This window comes from Molothrus ater, chromosome 23, assembly GCF_012460135.2.
Source record: "Molothrus ater isolate BHLD 08-10-18 breed brown headed cowbird chromosome 23, BPBGC_Mater_1.1, whole genome shotgun sequence".
Classification (NCBI taxonomy): domain Eukaryota; kingdom Metazoa; phylum Chordata; class Aves; order Passeriformes; family Icteridae; genus Molothrus; species Molothrus ater.
The window spans coordinates 4,981,338-4,999,993 of NC_050500.2; the positions used below are offsets into that span (position 1 = coordinate 4,981,338).

The following is an 18,656-nucleotide window of genomic DNA, read 5'->3' on the forward strand; positions in this document are numbered from 1 at the left end:
GCTTCACCTTCTGCAAGCTCCACACTGACAAATGGCATGCAGCAATAAATAGCACAATGGGATAGTGTGACCTCTTGCCCCTTGATCTGGCTGCTTGGCAAGCAAACCTTGGTCAATGGGCACTGGTGACACTGTTCCCAGCTATGCCAGGATGAGCTGAGCTGCAAAGAAATACCTGGCAAGTGTTATCCCAGACAAAATGCTTGAGAAATATCCTCCCTACACCCTTCTCTTCCTACACAAACCTGCATCCTGCAAAATCCATTATGAGAGTCCAGATCAACATATCCAACCATCCATGTGACACTGAAGCTTTTAATAAATTCAATGTTTAAATAAACAACAATACACCACAGACATACCAAGAGCCTTCCCAAGACATGACCACTCTCACACACTTCCATGACTAAACCCCAGCAAAGAAACACCCAGAACCTTGTTGTAGTGCATGCAGCATGTTTTTGATTGTGAAGAAATAATTTTATTGAAACCTCTCAGTGTCTGGTCTATCATTTTCTCTGTTTTTAGCAGAAGTTGCTCTCGATCTTGAGCACGTTCTCCACTCACCAGGAGAGGTCACCACACACCTCGGTAACCAAACGAGGAGCCCAGATGGGATCTCACAGCAGGGACCTGGGGAAATGTCCCAGCTCCAAGCAGCTGGGGATGTGTGGTGTCCATGCTGCCCACAAAGGGTTCTCTTCCTCTCTCCTGTGAGAAGTCAGGAAGGGCAGACAATGCCACAACTTTCCTGCCTGCAGCTGCTCCCACTGCAAGTCCAGCCTTGCTCCAGTGAGGCAATACCATGCAAAAATCAGTCCAAACACCAAAGATGTCTCATAAAACACAGAGAATTAAAAACTTGGACTCTGAGCAGTTTGGTGCAAGATCAACCAATGAATTTCTGAGATCCAACTTAAAGATCATGGGGAAGCAAGAATGTCCAGATCAACATATCTAGTGTTGAACTCAACCATCTGTGTGACACTGAAACTTTTAATAAATTTAATGTTCAAATAAACACCCATTGATGGTGCTGATGGTGTGCACTGAGCCTGCTCAGCCCAGCTCCAGCCCACTCAGGGGAGGGGAGGCAGGGGGACACCAGGAAAATGCTTGGAGGTTCCAGCTAAATGTCAATGTCTCAGTGAGGAGCCCCTGGTGTCAGCATCCATCACAGACTCAGTGATCCCTCTGTGATGAAAGTGCTGCAGAAACATCACTGCCCTTTCAGCCAGCCAGGGAGGGTTGGCCTGAGCAGCTGGGAGGGAGAGGGAGGCTAAAGGGGTCAGTGAGCTTGGAAGGAGGAAGATGAGTTACTGCAGCAGTGCTGCAATGATCCCTGACCAAGCCTAATTTATCTGCTATCAACGTCAGTGCTCAGCTCCCTCATGGGATGAGGCAGGGAAATCCCCAGGGTGTGCAAACCCAGGGCTCTGGGAATATTTCTGTGTCTGCTCTGGGGTGCCCTGATCCCCAGGGCAGCACTGACTCTGACCCTCATTCATGGAGAAAGTTTCCCAGACTTCAAGATAGACTGGAACCCACAAAAGTGTGAAATAGATTCTAGAGAGCAGTGCAGGTGTGTCACTGGGTGAGAAATTGAGGGTTTGGGATTTTTAGTGTGTTGTGGATGGCAGCAAGATGGAGGGCACAGGGTGTTGTCCTGGGTTTCTTCTCCATGGGTTTGGGTGGCATTTTGTAATTGGGCAGAAAAGTCTGCACTGGGGCTCTTTGGGATCAGTTATTGGGTTATAAAAGGGGAAATAATCCAGGTGTCAGCTCTTAACTGGACAGTTTAGCCTGAAAAGCCCTTGTACCAAGAGATTGTGGCCATTTTGTGCCTTCTCATGAAAAGCTGCAGAACTCACAGCAGTGAGACTGTTTCACTGATAAGAAATAATAAACACCTGAGTGTGAACATGAACTCCTGTCTCAGTGCCTTCAATCCAGACCCTCAGAAACCCACAACTGATACCACTACACCAGAGGAATAGTTTGCCCTAATCTTGCTCTTTAATCAGATTTCTGATGATACAGGAGAAATATCTCATGAAGCTGGTAAACAACTTGTTGGAGATGAGCAACACACACCAACCTTTCAAGAAAAGCTTGAAAGGTTTTCCAACCTTTCAAGAAAAGCTTGAAAGGTTTTCCAACCTGCTTCCTTCCACCCTATTTGAAAGACTTGCCATACAAAGGAACACTACAAAAAGGGACACAAAGCCATTTCCTAACTCCAAAATATTTTCTGCTGTTCCCCAGGGGTTCCTCCCTTCTTGTAGACTGATGTCTGTGCTGAAGACTCCATCCTAGCTGCACCACCTCAATGATAAATCTCTGTGAATATTCAGAGCCTGAGTTTGATGCTCATCTGAGCCCTGAGAAAATCTGGAATGTAAAGCAGAGACATTTGCTGGGTGGCTTTCTGTTTCCAACCACTTGCCACTGCACCAAATCTGATCTGAACCCAGCTGGGGGTTACCTGAAGCTGCCCTTGCTGTGTGGGTTATGCAGCACTCTCTGAAATACAATCCCATGGGATGTCATTGTCTGGGGAGGTGGAACATCCTTTAGCTGTGCTTATGGACAGCATCCAGCTGAAGGCATTAGGATGAGAGGCAATGACACAAATGGCAATGGGAAAAATTCCGAGTAGATTTTAGTAAATCATTGTTTCTTGAAGGTTTTAAAATTCACCTTGACAAGGCATTGAGAAATTTCATCTAAGCTGGCTCTGCTTTAGCACAAGATTGCACCACAGACTTCTAGAAATCCTGTCCAGCCTTAATCATTCTTTTACCAACACAGGCATGGATGAGGACTGTGCTAGTGCATGAATGTCCAACAGTAACCAGAGAGACAATTCAGCAGAACCCCAACACAACTTCAGAGATCCCAAGGTCCAGAAGATTTTTTTTATCCACTTTATGGAGACCTGTGAGAAACCAACCAAAGCAACAAGACAATCCTGGAGAAAAGATGAACCTGAAACTGCCCTGACCTTTTCTTACTGTGTTGTTCCATTGAGAAGCACACACCTCAAAGCTCTGGGATGATGATTTCATTTACTAATAAGATTCATATCAAATGTGGTTTTCACCAACATTGACAAGAAAAAAAACCCCAACAATAAAATAAGATGAGATTTGTGTCACAGAGGGATGTTTCTAAGCTGTCTCCTTACAACACCCCCTTCGAGAGACACTTAAAATGATACCTCAAACTGATCTGCACATGAAAAAGCATTGAAAACATTAAACCTGCTGCCACATCACAGAATTATTTTTTCCAAACTGCCAGGACCAACAAGTTGATACTGAAAACTGGTTTGCAAGCTTTCAGTAACTCAAATATCAGATGAAAAATGCCAGATGGTCTTTAATTTCCATTTCCTCTGTGTAGATCCAGCTTGATGGCCTTTAACTCTGTACATCACATGTGTGCAAAAATGCCATGAAAGGGCAAGAAGCATTATTGCATTTCAATGTTTCAGTGAAGCCAAATTTCAAGCCTGTTCTTCCTTTCAGACTGAGTGCAGATTTAATAGAAATTGTGTACAATAGACAAAGATCACATAAAGGAACTATTTTAAGCTGGATCCAGGGAAAGAGGAATTTCTTCCTCAACTTAAGCCTTGTAGAAGTTGTCTGTGCATGTCAGCTTGGTTTTGGCCACACTGATTATCATTCAGGCCAATAATCACTGCAACTTGTATTTGTAATATTTGGTTTTCCCCTTCTTCTCCAAATCACACTCTTTCATCTCTTAAGTCAATAATATCATATTAGTAACTTATATTATTGTGTTATGATAGCATTATTATGTAATAACTCTCAGTTCTTAGCATGTTTTCTTAGCCCATCCCTCTGGTATGGAGTTCACAGTGACAAAGGAGCCAGGTGGATGTGTTGGGGACACCATTCACTTCCTTTCTCACTTCAGAGCTCTCTCACAGCTCTTTTCCTTTGCATGAAAAGGAAAGGGTTAGCAGTCAGCCCAAGGAAGCCTGAGCTGTGCTCACTCATGTACATCAGTGGCACCAAAACTCCAGATTGATGCAGCATTGCCTGAGTGGAAATTGCTCCTTTAATTCATCACCAGAAAAGAGAATTATTTCTTTCCTCCTCCTTGTCTTCCTCCTCCTCCTCCTGGGTGGATGAAAACAGATCAAAACCTCAAACCAATCCTTGCACTAGCAGGAACTCAAAAGGTAGATTTGGGAGGGGTTGGAGGAAGATATAAATGCTGATAGCTGGAGACACAGAGCAACACTGAACTGGAGAGACTTAAGGGAAGAGGAACCAGACACCAAACATGAATCTGAAACTTCTTTTTTGCCCTGGATTCCTCCTGCTGCTTATTGTCAGTCAAAACCAGGCAGAGGCCAGATCCATTTCCAGCTTCCAGGTAAGTGACTGAATAGAGCTGAAAGAAGCTGATGCTTCTTTAGGAATTGGACATGCCAGATGAGCTCTGTTTCTTCCAGCCCCATCTTAAAGAGATAACATGACAGCAGGAATGCTGAGATGGGCAGATTCAAAGTGATTAAACAGAGGAAATTAAAGTCATTGATCGCTGGATTTAAATTTCTAATCACATGAGGTGATTGAAAGGAAAATGTTTGGATTTTTTGTTTGTTTTTTTCCTGTGGATTCAGTTAGGGGATTGTACATTTAGGGTCATCTTGTGACTCAGTGTAGCAATAAGCTTTTGGAGTAAAGAGATTCTTCTGGAAGGACTGTGATCTAAAGCCCTGAGCAGTCACCTGCATGCACCCCCCTGAATCCCCTGGTTTTAGCTGAAAAAGGAATTAAGGGGTTGTGGCTGCAGGATCTCCTCCTCAGCTCAGTTGTGCAGCAATGCAGCCCCTGCTTGTGACTACCAGGTGTAGAATATAAGAAAAAAGTGTGTATGCACATGGCAACAAATACCTGTTCAGTGCCTTTTCACAGTTGCTGTTGCTTTGTTAATAAAGTTAACTTAAACAGATTAACTAGCAAACCACATAAGACCTAACCAAAAATTGTACCTCTGTGTATTTGTTTGTGCAGGAGCTCCAAGTGATCAAGAAAAACATTTCAGCCACTGCATTAGGGAGCTGGCATTGCCATACATGAAGTAACCTCTCACTGTGCAAAGAAATGTATAACATAATCCTTCAGAACCAATTTCAGCATGTCTCCTGCCATTGCATTAATTCTCTTGGATAGAAACTATTTTTTTCTTTTTCCTTATTCACACTTTATCAGGCCTTTTAAAAATTTTTCATAATTTATCCATGTGCCCAGTTCTAGGAAACACTTGGCAGTCTGGCAGCTCAGAAATACATCCTCAAACTTAGCACTGAGTATGGAAATAATGAGAGTTTCCCAAACCCCTCCTTCTCATCTCTTCCCTTCCCACCTTCTACCCTTCCCTTTTTCCAGAGTCTGCCCAAATTGTTGGATGAGGACCTGGAGCATCCCCTGGTGTCAGAAGAGTGGGACCATGAGCAGGATGACCTGATGGCAGGAGGTGCCTTTGATCAGCCAGACCCTGAACCCCAGTGGATGCAAAGCCCCAAGAACATTTCCATGGCTGATGCTGCTGCCATCCAGAGATTCCTCAGCCACCTCCTGAGCTCGCCCCGCAGATACCAAGGCAGAAGAAAAAAGGGCCTCTCCAAAGCAAACAGGGGCTGTTTTGGTGTCAGACTAGACAGAATTGGATCACTGAGTGGGTTAGGATGCTGACTCTGCTGTGCTGAGAGAAAGGCAGAGGTTGCTGGTGTGTGTATTCATGTGTAACTTGCAGAAATATGCAAAAGAGCAGAGTTAATTCAGCTTTAAGGAAATGGTGCCTTAAAGTAAGTTTCTCCCTCCTATCACAAACACAGCTGATTATTTTACCTTCCTCAGAATTCACTGTCATCAGATGTAGACTTAAAACCTGTGAATGCCACTCCTGTGTTTTACTTGCTTCCCCTCCTTCCTCTGAGCCAGCTGTAAGCATTTCATCTTGTCTTAGAAGATCAGAGAGGTTTTCCACCAGCTCCCCAGGGATAATTGTTTCAATCCAAACAAACTCTTAGCAGAACAGCGGAGCTAAATCTGCCACTAGAACAGTAAAACAGTAACATTTCCATGTTGTGTGAAATCCTCTACACTTCTCTTTCTATTTCTTATTCATCTTCTTTATTGGCAGGACTGACTTTGGGGTTTCAAAGCACCCCTTGCCTACTACAGGTCTGTACTGAGCAAACACACCCAGCTCTCCCCTGATATACCTGGCCAGCAGAGTGCACCTTTGCTGTACTGCCTGTTTGTAGCAGAGTATTTATTTGTCAACATCTATCTGGAAATCAATTACAGAAAACTACATTTGTACTCTTTGTTTACTGAATGTATAAATAAACAAGTCTCATTATGTCACAGGTAATAAACTGTTTTCCATAATGTAATGAATTTGCTTCAGGGTTTGCTGTGTGATTTGTTCATATTTCATTCATGAAACAGAGCCCTAGTTTGCAGTTAGACACTGGAGTTCAGGAGCATTTCAGAGTGTTGTCTCTGGTAAACAGAAACCAGGACACAAAGCCCCAAGTCTCTGACCCACAATTTGAACAAAGGGCAGCTCTCTTAGCAGACATCACTAGAAAGCACTGACTCTGCATTTGGATCTGCCACTGATGGAGGAAAACAAATTTTTCTTAGTATTTGTTTTATTAAAAAAAAAAGAAAAGAAAAAAGAAACAAAAAAACCCCATTTATTAAAAAAAAAAGTTTTATTAAAAAGGAAAAAAGAAACAAAACCCCCCTAAACAAACAAACCAAAAAACTAAACAAATAAAACAACCCAAAACAATACTACCCTTCTTTGAAGGAAATTCAAAGGCACCCCACTCTTCCATAGGCAAATCCAGGTATTTCAAACTACTGAGAAGAAAATTGAAAAACATATCCTGAAGGCTTCTCTGTTTAACATTTTTGGTTAGGTCTTATGTTGTTTGCTAGTTAATCTGTTTAAGTTAACTTTATTAACAAAGCAACAGCAACTGTGAAAAGGCACTGAACAGGTATTTGTTGCCATGTGCATACAGAGCCCTGAGTACAAGCTCTCCAATGATGGATTAGTTCATAATGAATTTATTACACTCTGAATTGCCATTCCTAAGGAAAAAAAATCACAAGAAAATTAAGATTTCTACCAATCAAAAAAGGAATTAAAGTCCAGAATGAAAACTGTGTTATTCTTTCATCTTCCAGCACAATTCCATACCAATAGCCAGTCTATACATGGCTTAAAATCAGCTATTTAGGCTAAGAAGAAGCAGATCAGATGCAGCTTTCTTAGAGTCCCTGTTCAGGTGTGCTAGCCCAGGGCTGGCCCAGGTGCAGGTGGAAAGGTTCATCCACAGAGCCCATGGACATCAGGGTGCCAAACAATGTAAATCAGCATCTTATGACACCTGGAGCTAATGGGAAGTTTGCAGCCTCCTTTCTAATAATCCTGAGTCTAAAGCTTGTTCCTAGCTCCCAGTAACTCTAGAGCAGGGATGTTGTCACAGACATGAAGGCTTCTTGATGTTGAAATTTCACTGAAAAGCCAGTGGAGGACAAGCACTACTGAAGTTTATTTGCAGAAAAATAACAGAGGTCAGAGTAGGTTGAAGTCTGAGCTGTGAACACTTGTGAACAGAATCCTACAGAAGATGAATAAGAAACAGATAAGAGTTGCAATTACAGAGGTCAGGCTGGTAATGTGCCATCCCATCACCTGGCATTTTGTGGGAACATTTTAAAAGGCACTTTTCTCAAAGCCAGAACAATTTATTTCACATAAAAGGCTCTATAATTAGATCCCCAAGACTGAAGCCAGGTGTGTTTGTACTTTAGGTAATTTCCTGGGTTCTATTAGCATTTCAATAATCAAAGCTAAGCTTTGAAGTGAGGATGCCAGACAGATGAGGGAAGTTCCTCTCTAGCTGTGCCATTTCCATCTTTGCTAAGAAGCAGTGCATTAATTTACAGAAGTTGCTGAGGACAAAAGCCTCCAAGAGAAACATACAGGTACCTTTCTCATATTGGTGTGCATTTGGTGTACCTGATTTGAAGTGATGTCAGGCAGCAATTGAGATTTGGTCTCATCCAAGACTCACTTCTGGCTAGCTTGTTACCAGAAGGCCAGTGGTATTTACTCCCCTTGATCATCACACAGATCCTGGCCAGCCTCAGGTGCCTTCAGTGCACACCAGTTCTGGAAGGCTTTGGCTGGAGGGTGGCAGCAGCAGCAGGGAGGATGGAGGCTGCATCCTCCCAGGACAGTGTCAGACCCTCCACACGGTACTGGGGTGGCACTACCAGGCACCACTGCCAGATCTGGGAGTGTGGCCGGGATCCAGCTCGACTTTCCTGATGGTTTCAGTGCTGCCGCCAGGGAATCCTGCCCGGAGGTGGGCACGGGGCTGGGGGTTCATTCCTACACCCACCCCTGTGCCATGGGCTGAGCCGCTGCTGTCAGTGCCAGGCTTGGCACGGCAGACCGGCATGGGGGGACTTCTTAGGACAAAGGGCTTTAAAAATCGCTTTAAAAATCCACCGGGTGGCGGCTGCAGCTGCAGGCAAAGGGCTGCGAGGGCTTCAGCACCTGGGACAGACGCCAATCGCCCCGCCGGGCTGCCCTCGCCTGCCCGGGGCTCGCTGCCTTCAGCCGGCGCTGAGCCTGCAGGGCACAGCACTCAGATAATGTACCACGATCAGCGGGAGAAACAATCCGTGTTTAGGATGAAATGAAACTTCCCCCTCTGTAAAATGTGAGGCGCCACTTATTTGAAGGATGGCCACTTCAGACATTTTTATATTTCTGCTTTGATTTTTGTCTAAAGGCCTCACCGATTAATTTCCTTCTCAATCTAACCATCATGCAGGGAAAGAGAGCCTGGGTGGGGTGTGGTGGCGCAGACATCTTTTATGGAAAATCCTTTCCTTAGGATTTTTCCTCCTGAGGAGCTGAGAGGCCTCAGGAACAAAATGTAACCAATGGTTATCTGCTGCTGTGGAATGCAACAGGTGCATCTGGGATTGGTCTCATGTGGTTGTTTCTAATTAATGGCCAATCACAGTCCAGCTGGCTCAGACTCTCTGTCCAAGCCACAAGCCTTTGTTATTCATTCTTTCTTTTTCTATTCTTAGCTAGCCTTCTGATGAAATCTTTCTTCTATTCTTTTAGTATAGTTTTAATACAATATATATCATAAAATAATAAATCAAGCCTTCTGAAACATGGAGTCAGATCCTGGTCTCTTCCCTCATCCTCAGACCCCTGTGAACAGGGTCACAGTGTGACACAGTTTTGTCAAAGGTTTTGTCACTGGGAGGTGAAAGGAATCCAAACTCAGCCTCTTCCTCAGAACAGGAGGCTCTGTACAAACAGCTCACACTGCCCAGCCCAGAGTGGCAGTAGGAGAATGGACACAGAGGCAGGATGTGCAGCAGGTCAGGGTAGCACTTAGGGCAGGTCTGTCCATCAGCAGATGGAACCCAGATGGTGCCAACCCCCAGGGTTACAGTCCTTACCCTTACAGGGCTGAAAAACCAGGAGACAGAATCATCTTGCTGCGAAAGGGGCAATGCCACCTCAGCTGAGCTGTGTCCATCCTCCTCATCACAGGATCCACACACAGGCTGCCAGCAGCATCTCTCTGATCTGAACAACCAGAGCTGCTCTGACAGAGCCTCCTGGCACCACACCTCCCATCCCACACCCTGGCAAGCAGGGGAAATGTGCCAGGTTCCCTAAAAGCAGTTACAGAAAGCTTTTCAGAAGAACCTGCTGCCCTGTTAAGGCAGACATTTTACTGGGGAAATGCCCAGCTGAGCATGGGCAATGCCTAGACCTTGACTTTACTGCTAGGCTATAAAGCCTAAAGTCTATATTAATTTACCAAGGTGATAAGACTGAGATAAACAAGTGACTTTTATAGCTTAACAATGATGAGCTGAGTTCTGACATTTCACACTCTGTTTGCTTTGGCAGAACTGCAAGATGGATAATTGAGGGCAGAATTTGGCTGTGAAAATACAACTGCTACTGTGACAGGCAGCCATTTCATCCCATCTCTACACTGTACATGGAATAGAGCACAAAAGTTTCCTGTCCTTAGAAAAGGATTGTCAAAGCTGAAGTCATGCTGCTGCATCTTACTTATCAGCCACGGAACACAGAAGATGAAAAAGAATGAACCAGTAAAGAAAGGACTATCTTGGGTCTGACTTAATGATTAAAATCCCGGACAATTAGATTGTTTCACAGGGACAGGTCACTCAAAGCAAAATATTTCACATCTGAGATTAATATTGTGTTCCTTAATTTCTTGCTGCTGGGTTTGCGCCCCAGGGGCTGCTGTACAAAATAAAAATAAAACCAAAACCAAAACAAACCAAATTAAAAAAAAGACACAAAGGAAATCTCAGAGCAAGCTACAAAATACTTTTGTCCAGAGAGCACTAGAGAATACTTAGTGTGTGTGTGTGGGGGGTGTGAAAGGAAAGAAACAAGAAATACAACAATAACTGATTCTAATTATCTTAAATTGGACACTCAAAATGAACAAATAATTCTGGTTTATCTTCTCCCACTTTTGCAGTTTACAAAACAAAGTAACACCTTGGCACAAACAAACATACACAAAAGAGCAGCAGGAAGAGAATACTTGTAACTAATTAATGAATTATAGAGACACTGCAGTATAGAATGTTAATTATAAAAAATAAGCTATAAGGATCTTAATTCTTTTTTAAAAGCACAAAATAAGAAAGTGTTGGAGTACAGAACAATACAAAAAAATAGCATTGTCTTTATGTTCTGAAAAAAATAAAGCATTGAGGAAAACCAGAGAGAGCTCTTTTAATAAAGGGCTTCATCAGAGCACACACAGAGTTGGGCTGACTTCGGGCTATATTAGGAAGAAGTAGCATTTGAGCATGACTTCACAACCTTGAGAATGTCCTTTCTAGTATAATTTTGGTAGCTGATCATGTGAGCAGTGTGTGCACATGTTTGTACATAAACACCATGTTAAGACATTTAAGACATGGGCAATAGTTTATCATTCTATTATTATTTTCAAAGCGTACTCAGGAGATTCTTTCAAGATCTTTTCGTATGAAAAGTCAACAAATTATTACTAGATTGACATTCAGCTTACTCCTACATTTGTTGTTGTTTCAATTTAAAATAACAAGAAACATTAGGAAAATGCAAAAAGAAAAAAAAAAGCCATTGCTTCATGATTTAGAACTCTCTTGCATTTCTGTAAAAAGATTAAGTTTTAGTTATACTATATGTACAAAGACAAAAATGGAAGAGAAATTAGAAGCATTTCTGTACTTTTGTAATTTCTCATCTAAGCATAGGCAGTTTCTAGCTAATTTTAAGACATTCAGCACTTAAACAAATAAATACTTTTAGTTTTTAATGTATTATATTTAAGATTTTGTTTTAACTCCTCACAAAACTCACATATAATCCAATTCATCCATTCTTTCTTCAGGACAGATTCTGAATAATACCAGCTATCTATATAAGTTCTCATTGAACAAATTTCTTGTATGACGGCAAAATAAGATTATTGCTGAAGCTGGCTGCCTGTTCTTTAAATTTTATTGATGCAGGGTCAAGCCTTACCATCAGTGTTTAAAGAAATCCCATTATTTAAGCATTTGGCCGTTCATAAACTCTAGTGTTTGTCAGTGGTGCCGGAGCCGGTTGTCGCGCAGGGCTGGAGGTGCTCGCTCTCCCCACTGTCAGCTCTGCACTGAGGTGCAGATCGAGGTGCTGCTCTTGTTGGTAACACACAAACACAAAGTTTCAGTGGTGATATCACCTCATAGCAATGGGAAAAGTGGCCCAAATCTGGGATTTTCAGCACACTTTCTGGTAGGCGGTGGCCGCGCATATTCCATATAAGAAGGAAAGTGTGCACAATGCTTTAGGTGTCCTGAAAGACAATTTATCTTCATTCTTGACTCTTCACCAAACATTGATCTGAAAGCCTGTTCTTTCCCCTTTAAAAGGCATTTTCCTTATGGAAATCTTCTAACTGAGCAAAGTTTAGAGAAGTTTTGGGATTGTTTCCCATCTCTGTAAATCTGACCATAGGGGTCTCTTGAAAGAGAATTGCTAAGAATTTCCAACTGGACTATGTAATCACAGCTCTTGGTATCAAGAGGAGGGGGAGTGACATGAAATCACTGACTTGTGACATACATTCCTCAGCAACAGCAGCTGCTGCCTAATGACAGCTAATAAAGGGAATCTTCCCTTGACAGAGCTGCATGCCTGCAGTGGGACTGGAATGTGCCCAAGATAAACCCACTGATAACCTAGGAAGCAGGGATCACCCAAAGAGTATAAAAGACGAGCTTCAGAAGAGACACACCACCACAAGGAAGAAAGAGACTTGAAGGGACATCTCAGAAGAAACAGCTTGAACTTCCCTACTCCCAACGAGGTCAGCGCCATGGACACTAAAGGCTCATTTTTCTATGGCTTCCTTTTGCTCCTGCTCATCCAGCTCCAGCCCAGCAGAGCCAACCCTATCTACAGCCTCAGCCCTGCCAAAGAACTGGCCAGCATGGAGGTGAGGACTCTCATTTTGCAAGGGTAAACTTTTGGGGTGCTTAGCAGGGTGTGAAGTGGTGCTTTGCCTTCCTTTTGCATGACTGGATTGCAATAACTACATCAGCCATCTCATGCTGGGGGACAAAGCTTTTCAAAGGAGTTCAGAGAAGCTCTGTAGCTCCTGGGCAGTAGTGGGAACCAAATTGTGATGTTGTAGGATGTCTGCTTTGGTGTTTTGGTCCTTTTTCTTTTAAAGATACATCTTCCTGAGAACAAAGTTCCAGGGAAGGAAAAAATCATCAGAGCAGCTCTGTAAGAACAAATAGAAAACTCTGATGTAGGGGTCCTGTCTACGTGCTTACCCCTGCTCCACAGGGCAGCCATATGGCTCTAGCTTTGTAAATTTGAGAGATCTGCTTGTGTATGGATGAGAGATGAGGAGGTAGAGTGGAGCACCTAAAGACAAACTTTTAGAAATGTTACTAGAGGAATTAACACAATCATTTAGTGTGGCTCATCCAGAAAAGCTTCCAGAGCTATAAAATTACTGCTAAGCATTCTAACAAATAGAGAAAATCTGTTGTTACAGCACAGTACAAGCTTGAGACTCTGATGGGATCTGAAAGCTCAAACTTTCCTTGGGCTGGTTGGTACCAGTAACCAGCTTCCCAAAGCTGTTCTCAGGCCCTAAGAACAAACTCCCTGAGCTGATAAGGACAATTGAAGCTAAAGCTGCCCCTGGGCTGTTTCCAGCAGCCAGGAAGAGTGGCTTCCAAATGCACTCACTGTCAGGCAAGCCATAAGGCTCATTCCTCTATATTCACATTCTAGAGCTGGGCAATTAGATTCCTCTAATTGGTTGAGCTGCCCTTGAGGAGGTTATCTGAGCCCAGTTACACAAAGCTTTACAAATTACAAAGAATGGTACCCAGGAAGCAATCACACAGCAGGCATGAATTTACCACACAGGTATTTTCAGTCACTTTCAGGAGTGGCAATCCTGTAATGCCTGGGGCAGAGATTAGTGAAAACACCTAGAGCTTCTCCAAGTGATGTCCATTGAAACAGCCAGGGGTGACAAAGCAGCAATGTGAGAATGTGGGGGTGGGCTGTGTGGCTAGAGGTTCTCTCAGACTGTGTACCACTGGTGGGCTGAGTAGACCCTGTTCAACCCAGATCTTGCATTTTCTTCTCTGCCAACATGTGTTCCAAATCTGCCAGTAAGATACACATGATGGCAAGCAGCTTCACTCAGTTCACAAGGTGAAGCTATGCCTTCCCATAGATGGAATTAGTGTGAACAGGGAAATAATGCAGAGGACAGAACCCAAAGACCACCAGTAAGGCTGGGACCCAACCCGTCAGCGTCCCCAGGGTGGGCTATGGGACCATCAATGGATACAGAACAGAATGACTGGAGGAGTTAGCAAATGACCACAAAACAAGGAATTTCATTAATTTAATCCTTCTCTTACAGGCTCTGCTGGAAAGACTGGAGGATAAGTTTGCAATGATGGAAGCCCTGGAGTCCAATCCTGACCTGCAAGAAGCCAAAACCCAGGAGGAGATGCTGCCGGAACTCGCCGACGACAGTGACAACCAGAAGGCTGAACCCAGGCTGGCACCCAACACCCCTCTGTCCTACAGGGACCCCTTCCTCAAGAGACTGAGGGGGCTGCAGATGCCCAGGATGATGAGGGATTCTGGCTGTTTTGGCAGGAGGATTGACAGGATCGGCTCCCTCAGTGGGATGGGCTGCAATGGTGAGTCCTGGCTAAGCCATTTCACTGAATAGCACAGACCGCGGCCGTGCCGTGGCACAGGGGAGGAGCAGCTCCTCATTTAAATCTTTAAGACAATTCCATTCTGAAACTAATTTGAGCCTAGTATTTAAGCTAGTATTGGTTTTGCAAAAGCATTGCTGACAATGGTGACACGTACCAAGGCAAAAGCAGATTCTAGTAACATTTATTTCATGTTTGGTTTACAGGTTACCGGAGAAATTAGGATCAACCTCCCTAGAACCTGCTCTGAAGAATGCTTTACAGTACCCCTTCCTCCCAAGATGGAAGCCAGATGCTTTCCAAGCTCCTCAACAGAAAGTTATTCCTATTTTTATTTATTTATTTATTTATTTATTTGATGTTTTTTAAAGAACATTTCTTATGTTAGCACTGACTGACCATCTTTAAATAAAACTAACACATTAGACATCTGTGCTGGACCTCTCTCCTGTCTGTTGCATTAAATTTTCTTGTATTTGCCTAAAGTCAAAATCTTAAGTTTTATTGATATTCTGGTACCCACAAGCCTGGATCTTACTTACATGAGACAGAGAAAACTTAGTAAAAATGAAAATGAGTTTTTGACCAGAGGCTTTTCCTCTGCAGTAAGAAATGCTAACAGGTTAGCAGGAAAAAAAAACCTAAACCTGCTTAACATGGAAAGATCATCATGAGTCCTCCTATAGACAGGGTTTCAGTGATAAGAGAGTCCTTTTGCTGGTTTAAATTATTCAGTCATGGGAACTGCCACAAATGCCTGGAGTAAGCAAAAGCTACATGAAAAGAAATAAATAAAAATCATAACACTGCACAAGTTTCAAGATAACCAGAGGGAGGAAAGGGAATTCATTGTATATGCTTTCTAGCAGTGACCCAATAAAGGTTCCGAGCATCAACAGAAAGATACATCAATAACTGTGTCTTGTCTCACTCTGCACCTGGCTGAGATGCTGATTCCCAGAATTTCTTCTTGAAGGATCCTCAAAGGTTTGGATATTATCATGAGAGGGTAGGTGGGATCACTGAACTACACAGCAGCTTGCTGCAAAAAGCATTTATCACTTTCTGGGAATGGCCCCTTGCAAAGTTGTTCTAACATGGCCAATGGGAACACTGGAAGTCTCATTAAGGTTTATTTAACCTTGCTAAATTTCACACCTAGGAGATGAATTTGACCCAAAACATATTCTAGCACCCCACCAAAGAAGGAAATATTGCCAGAAACACATTTAGTCAGCATCCCAAGGAACAAAGAGCTTGGATCCCCATGGGAGCCCCAGCAATGGCATCAAGCCCAGCTCAACACAGCTGTCCTGTGGTTGACTGCATGTACTGCTAGGAACTGTGTTATTTTGAGCACCTCATGAGTCTCATTCCCAGAATCTCAGTGCATTCCCATGGTCCTGAGTACCCTGAGAAGCTTGTTCAGGGCTTAAGAAGGCAGCACCAGGACAGACTCAGCTGGAACAATCCAATTCTGACTTTGCTTATGCAGAGGTGACAGGAACAGTACCTGGTGAGGATAAGGAATTGGATTGCAGGTGTTCCAGAGCTGCTGACAACAGCTCTCAGGGGCCACAGCTCCAGGGAAAGGGTAAATTCAAGCACACACCCCTCCTTGCACAAGGCCAGTCACAGCTAAGGCTGCTGCAACACTTTGATAAGGCTCATGTCACACATCACATTTGTGATAAGCCACCCTCCCAGTCACTCCCTGCAGTGCTGACATGGCCTCCAAGAGGGGTCTGTGTGCTCCTCTCCACACTGGGCCTTGTGATTCTTTCCTAGGGAAGAAGGGCAGAAGTCCAATCTGAGGGACTAATTTTGGAACACTCCAACAGGAAACCACAGTGTGATACAAATCCTCTCCTTCCAGCAGCACCAGCTACAGATAAAATATTTTGTGGAATGGTGTTCACACAGGTTTCCCTGACAGAAGAATAAATTCTCAGGCTGAGATTCCCAGCAGCATCCATGGGACATCTCTGCAGTGTAAAATACAGTGACTTTGCAATTTCTCAATTTCACAGATCATGGGGGTGTGAAGTCACCCTTTGGGGAGCCCTTGAGGGGACAATGGGGCTTTGTCTTCTTCAAAGGCTTTCCAAACACACCCACTGCAGCACGATGGGAACATGCAGGTGGATCCTCCACACCAGCAATGAGCAACAGCCTGCCTTCCCCTGTGCTGCTGAAAGGAAGAACAATTCATGTACTCTAACAATAGCTGGAGCTGAACTTTACCCAGTCAAGCATAGCTTGCACAGACACTGTAAATTGTCCCTCCCTGTCAGTCCCTCAAGGCACAAAACACTGATTAGTTCAGTGGAATGTGCTAAAAATGGCAAGAAGAGGCAATGCTTCCTGACCTAAAGCCAGGTGGGTCCAGTATTAGCAGCAAGCCAGTTCCTGGTGGAACAAGTCTGTATTAGCTTGCAGACAGTGAGTTAATAGACCCTGCAGTCTGGGAGAACCTAATGGAGGGTAAGCAATCGAGGAAAAAAGCATCTCTGACTGGATTTTTACTGCTACCCCCATACACACCCTGAGCTGTAAAGCACCCTCAGGGAAATCCTGCAGCCAGCTCAGAATAGTGCTGCACTCAGGAGTAAGCACTGGGAAAAGCTGAATGGGAGAAACTCAACACTGATCAGCTCCACAGGCAGAGACCATCACCCCCAAGGATGGAAAAAAGGCTGCTGGCAGAGCTGGATCAGAGAGAGCAGGGAGCAATCTCGTGAACAGCCATCTTGTAAATGAAGAAATATCCCAGTGGGAGCAGAGAAGGACCAGGCTAACACCCTGCACACAGCTCTAATGACATTTGCCACCTCCTGCCTTGCCAGACTTCATTGTAACTTCTGAACAGTGTTTGGCAGCACCCATTGTTGGCCATGCACGATTCAGCAGCTTGCTTTCCTTTGGACTCTGAAACCCAGTAATTCCATTAGTGTGCTCCATGCACTCTGAAAGGCAAGAGCCTTGTTTGGAATAGGGGTCTGCTTGGCACAGCAAGCATATTTGCAAATTAGATTTGATGGTTTCTCTGCCCCTCAGACACTGCACTATCCCTACCCAGCTTCCCACTAAACAAAATGCTTCCACTGAAATCCAAGTTGGCAGGCAAGAATGCCAAGAGGAGCTGTCAGCACTGCTTGGCTCCTCCAAGAAATCAGAAGTGAAGGCCAGGGCACACACCCACCCTCCACTGCTGCAGGGAGACGTGGAGCTGTGCCAGTTCACATCCCAGTCTGGCCACAACCAGCTTGCTTGATTTACTTCTCCTGAATCTTGGCCCCCAAGGGCCTTTGCTGATTGATATCTGCTTGATAAGTGTGTCCCACACTTCTATGTGGGAAGGAAGGAAGATTTGTAAGACTTTCCCCCTCTATTACCATCTCCTGACTGCTCTCTCAGAAAACCAGCATCTCCTCCCAAGAGGGATTGTGAAGTTTAAGCCAACAGAAGGTGGTGGGAAGGCAACTAGAGTCAGGCCTGCTGTGCTGGGAATTGGAATACAAGAAAAGAAGAATAAAACTGGTGTGTTAATCCAGCCATCCCAGAGAGATATTCTCTAGTATAGGCATCAAAGAGCTGCTGGGGGAGTCAAAAGGCTCAAGGTTGTCATGTCTGAGATGTTAGACATGAGTTTTAACACAGTATTGTTTTCTACTGAAACTGGTATATATGGGTTGCAGGCTCTACTTTAAAATGCTTAAAGTATCAGTAAGATGTGTGTTAAAGCATACACAGCCCATACAGCAATTGAAACAGCCTGGAGAAAGGGACATCCTACTCACTTTTAAACTGTTATCTTGTTGAGTTTGTGAGGGGTTCCAGGATGAGGTGAGAGATGAGAATCTGACTTTATGTTCTCAGAAGGCTGATATATTATATTATATTATATTATATTATATTATATTATATTATATTATATTATATTATATTATATTATATTATATTATATTATATTATATTATATTATATTATATTATATTATATTATATTATATTATATTATATTATATGAATACTATACTAAAACTATACTAAAGAAAGAGAAGGATACAGACAGAAGGTGTAACAAGAATCATAATGAAAAACTCATGACTGACTCCTCAGAGTCATTGGTCATTAAATAAAACCAATTCACCTGAAACCAATCAAACATTGACCAGTTGGTAAACAATATCTAGACCACACTCCAAAGCAGCAAAACAGGGAGAAGCAGATAATTATTGTTTTCCTTCTTTTCTGAGGCTTCTCAGCT

The 18,656-nt window shown here is 43.5% G+C and overlaps 1 protein-coding gene across 1 annotated transcript; it reads left to right on the top strand.

Annotated features, from left to right (window-relative positions):
- Positions 1 to 12,254: 12,254 nt before the first annotated feature.
- Positions 12,255 to 14,690, top strand: LOC118694927 (natriuretic peptides A). The gene is made up of 3 exons (XM_036396257.2): positions 12,255 to 12,622; positions 14,081 to 14,366; positions 14,594 to 14,690. Exons 1-3 carry the CDS (start codon positions 12,503 to 12,505, stop codon positions 14,608 to 14,610), a joined length of 423 nt encoding a protein of 140 aa, XP_036252150.1. The 5' UTR covers positions 12,255 to 12,502; the 3' UTR covers positions 14,611 to 14,690.
- Positions 14,691 to 18,656: the final 3,966 nt, after the last annotated feature.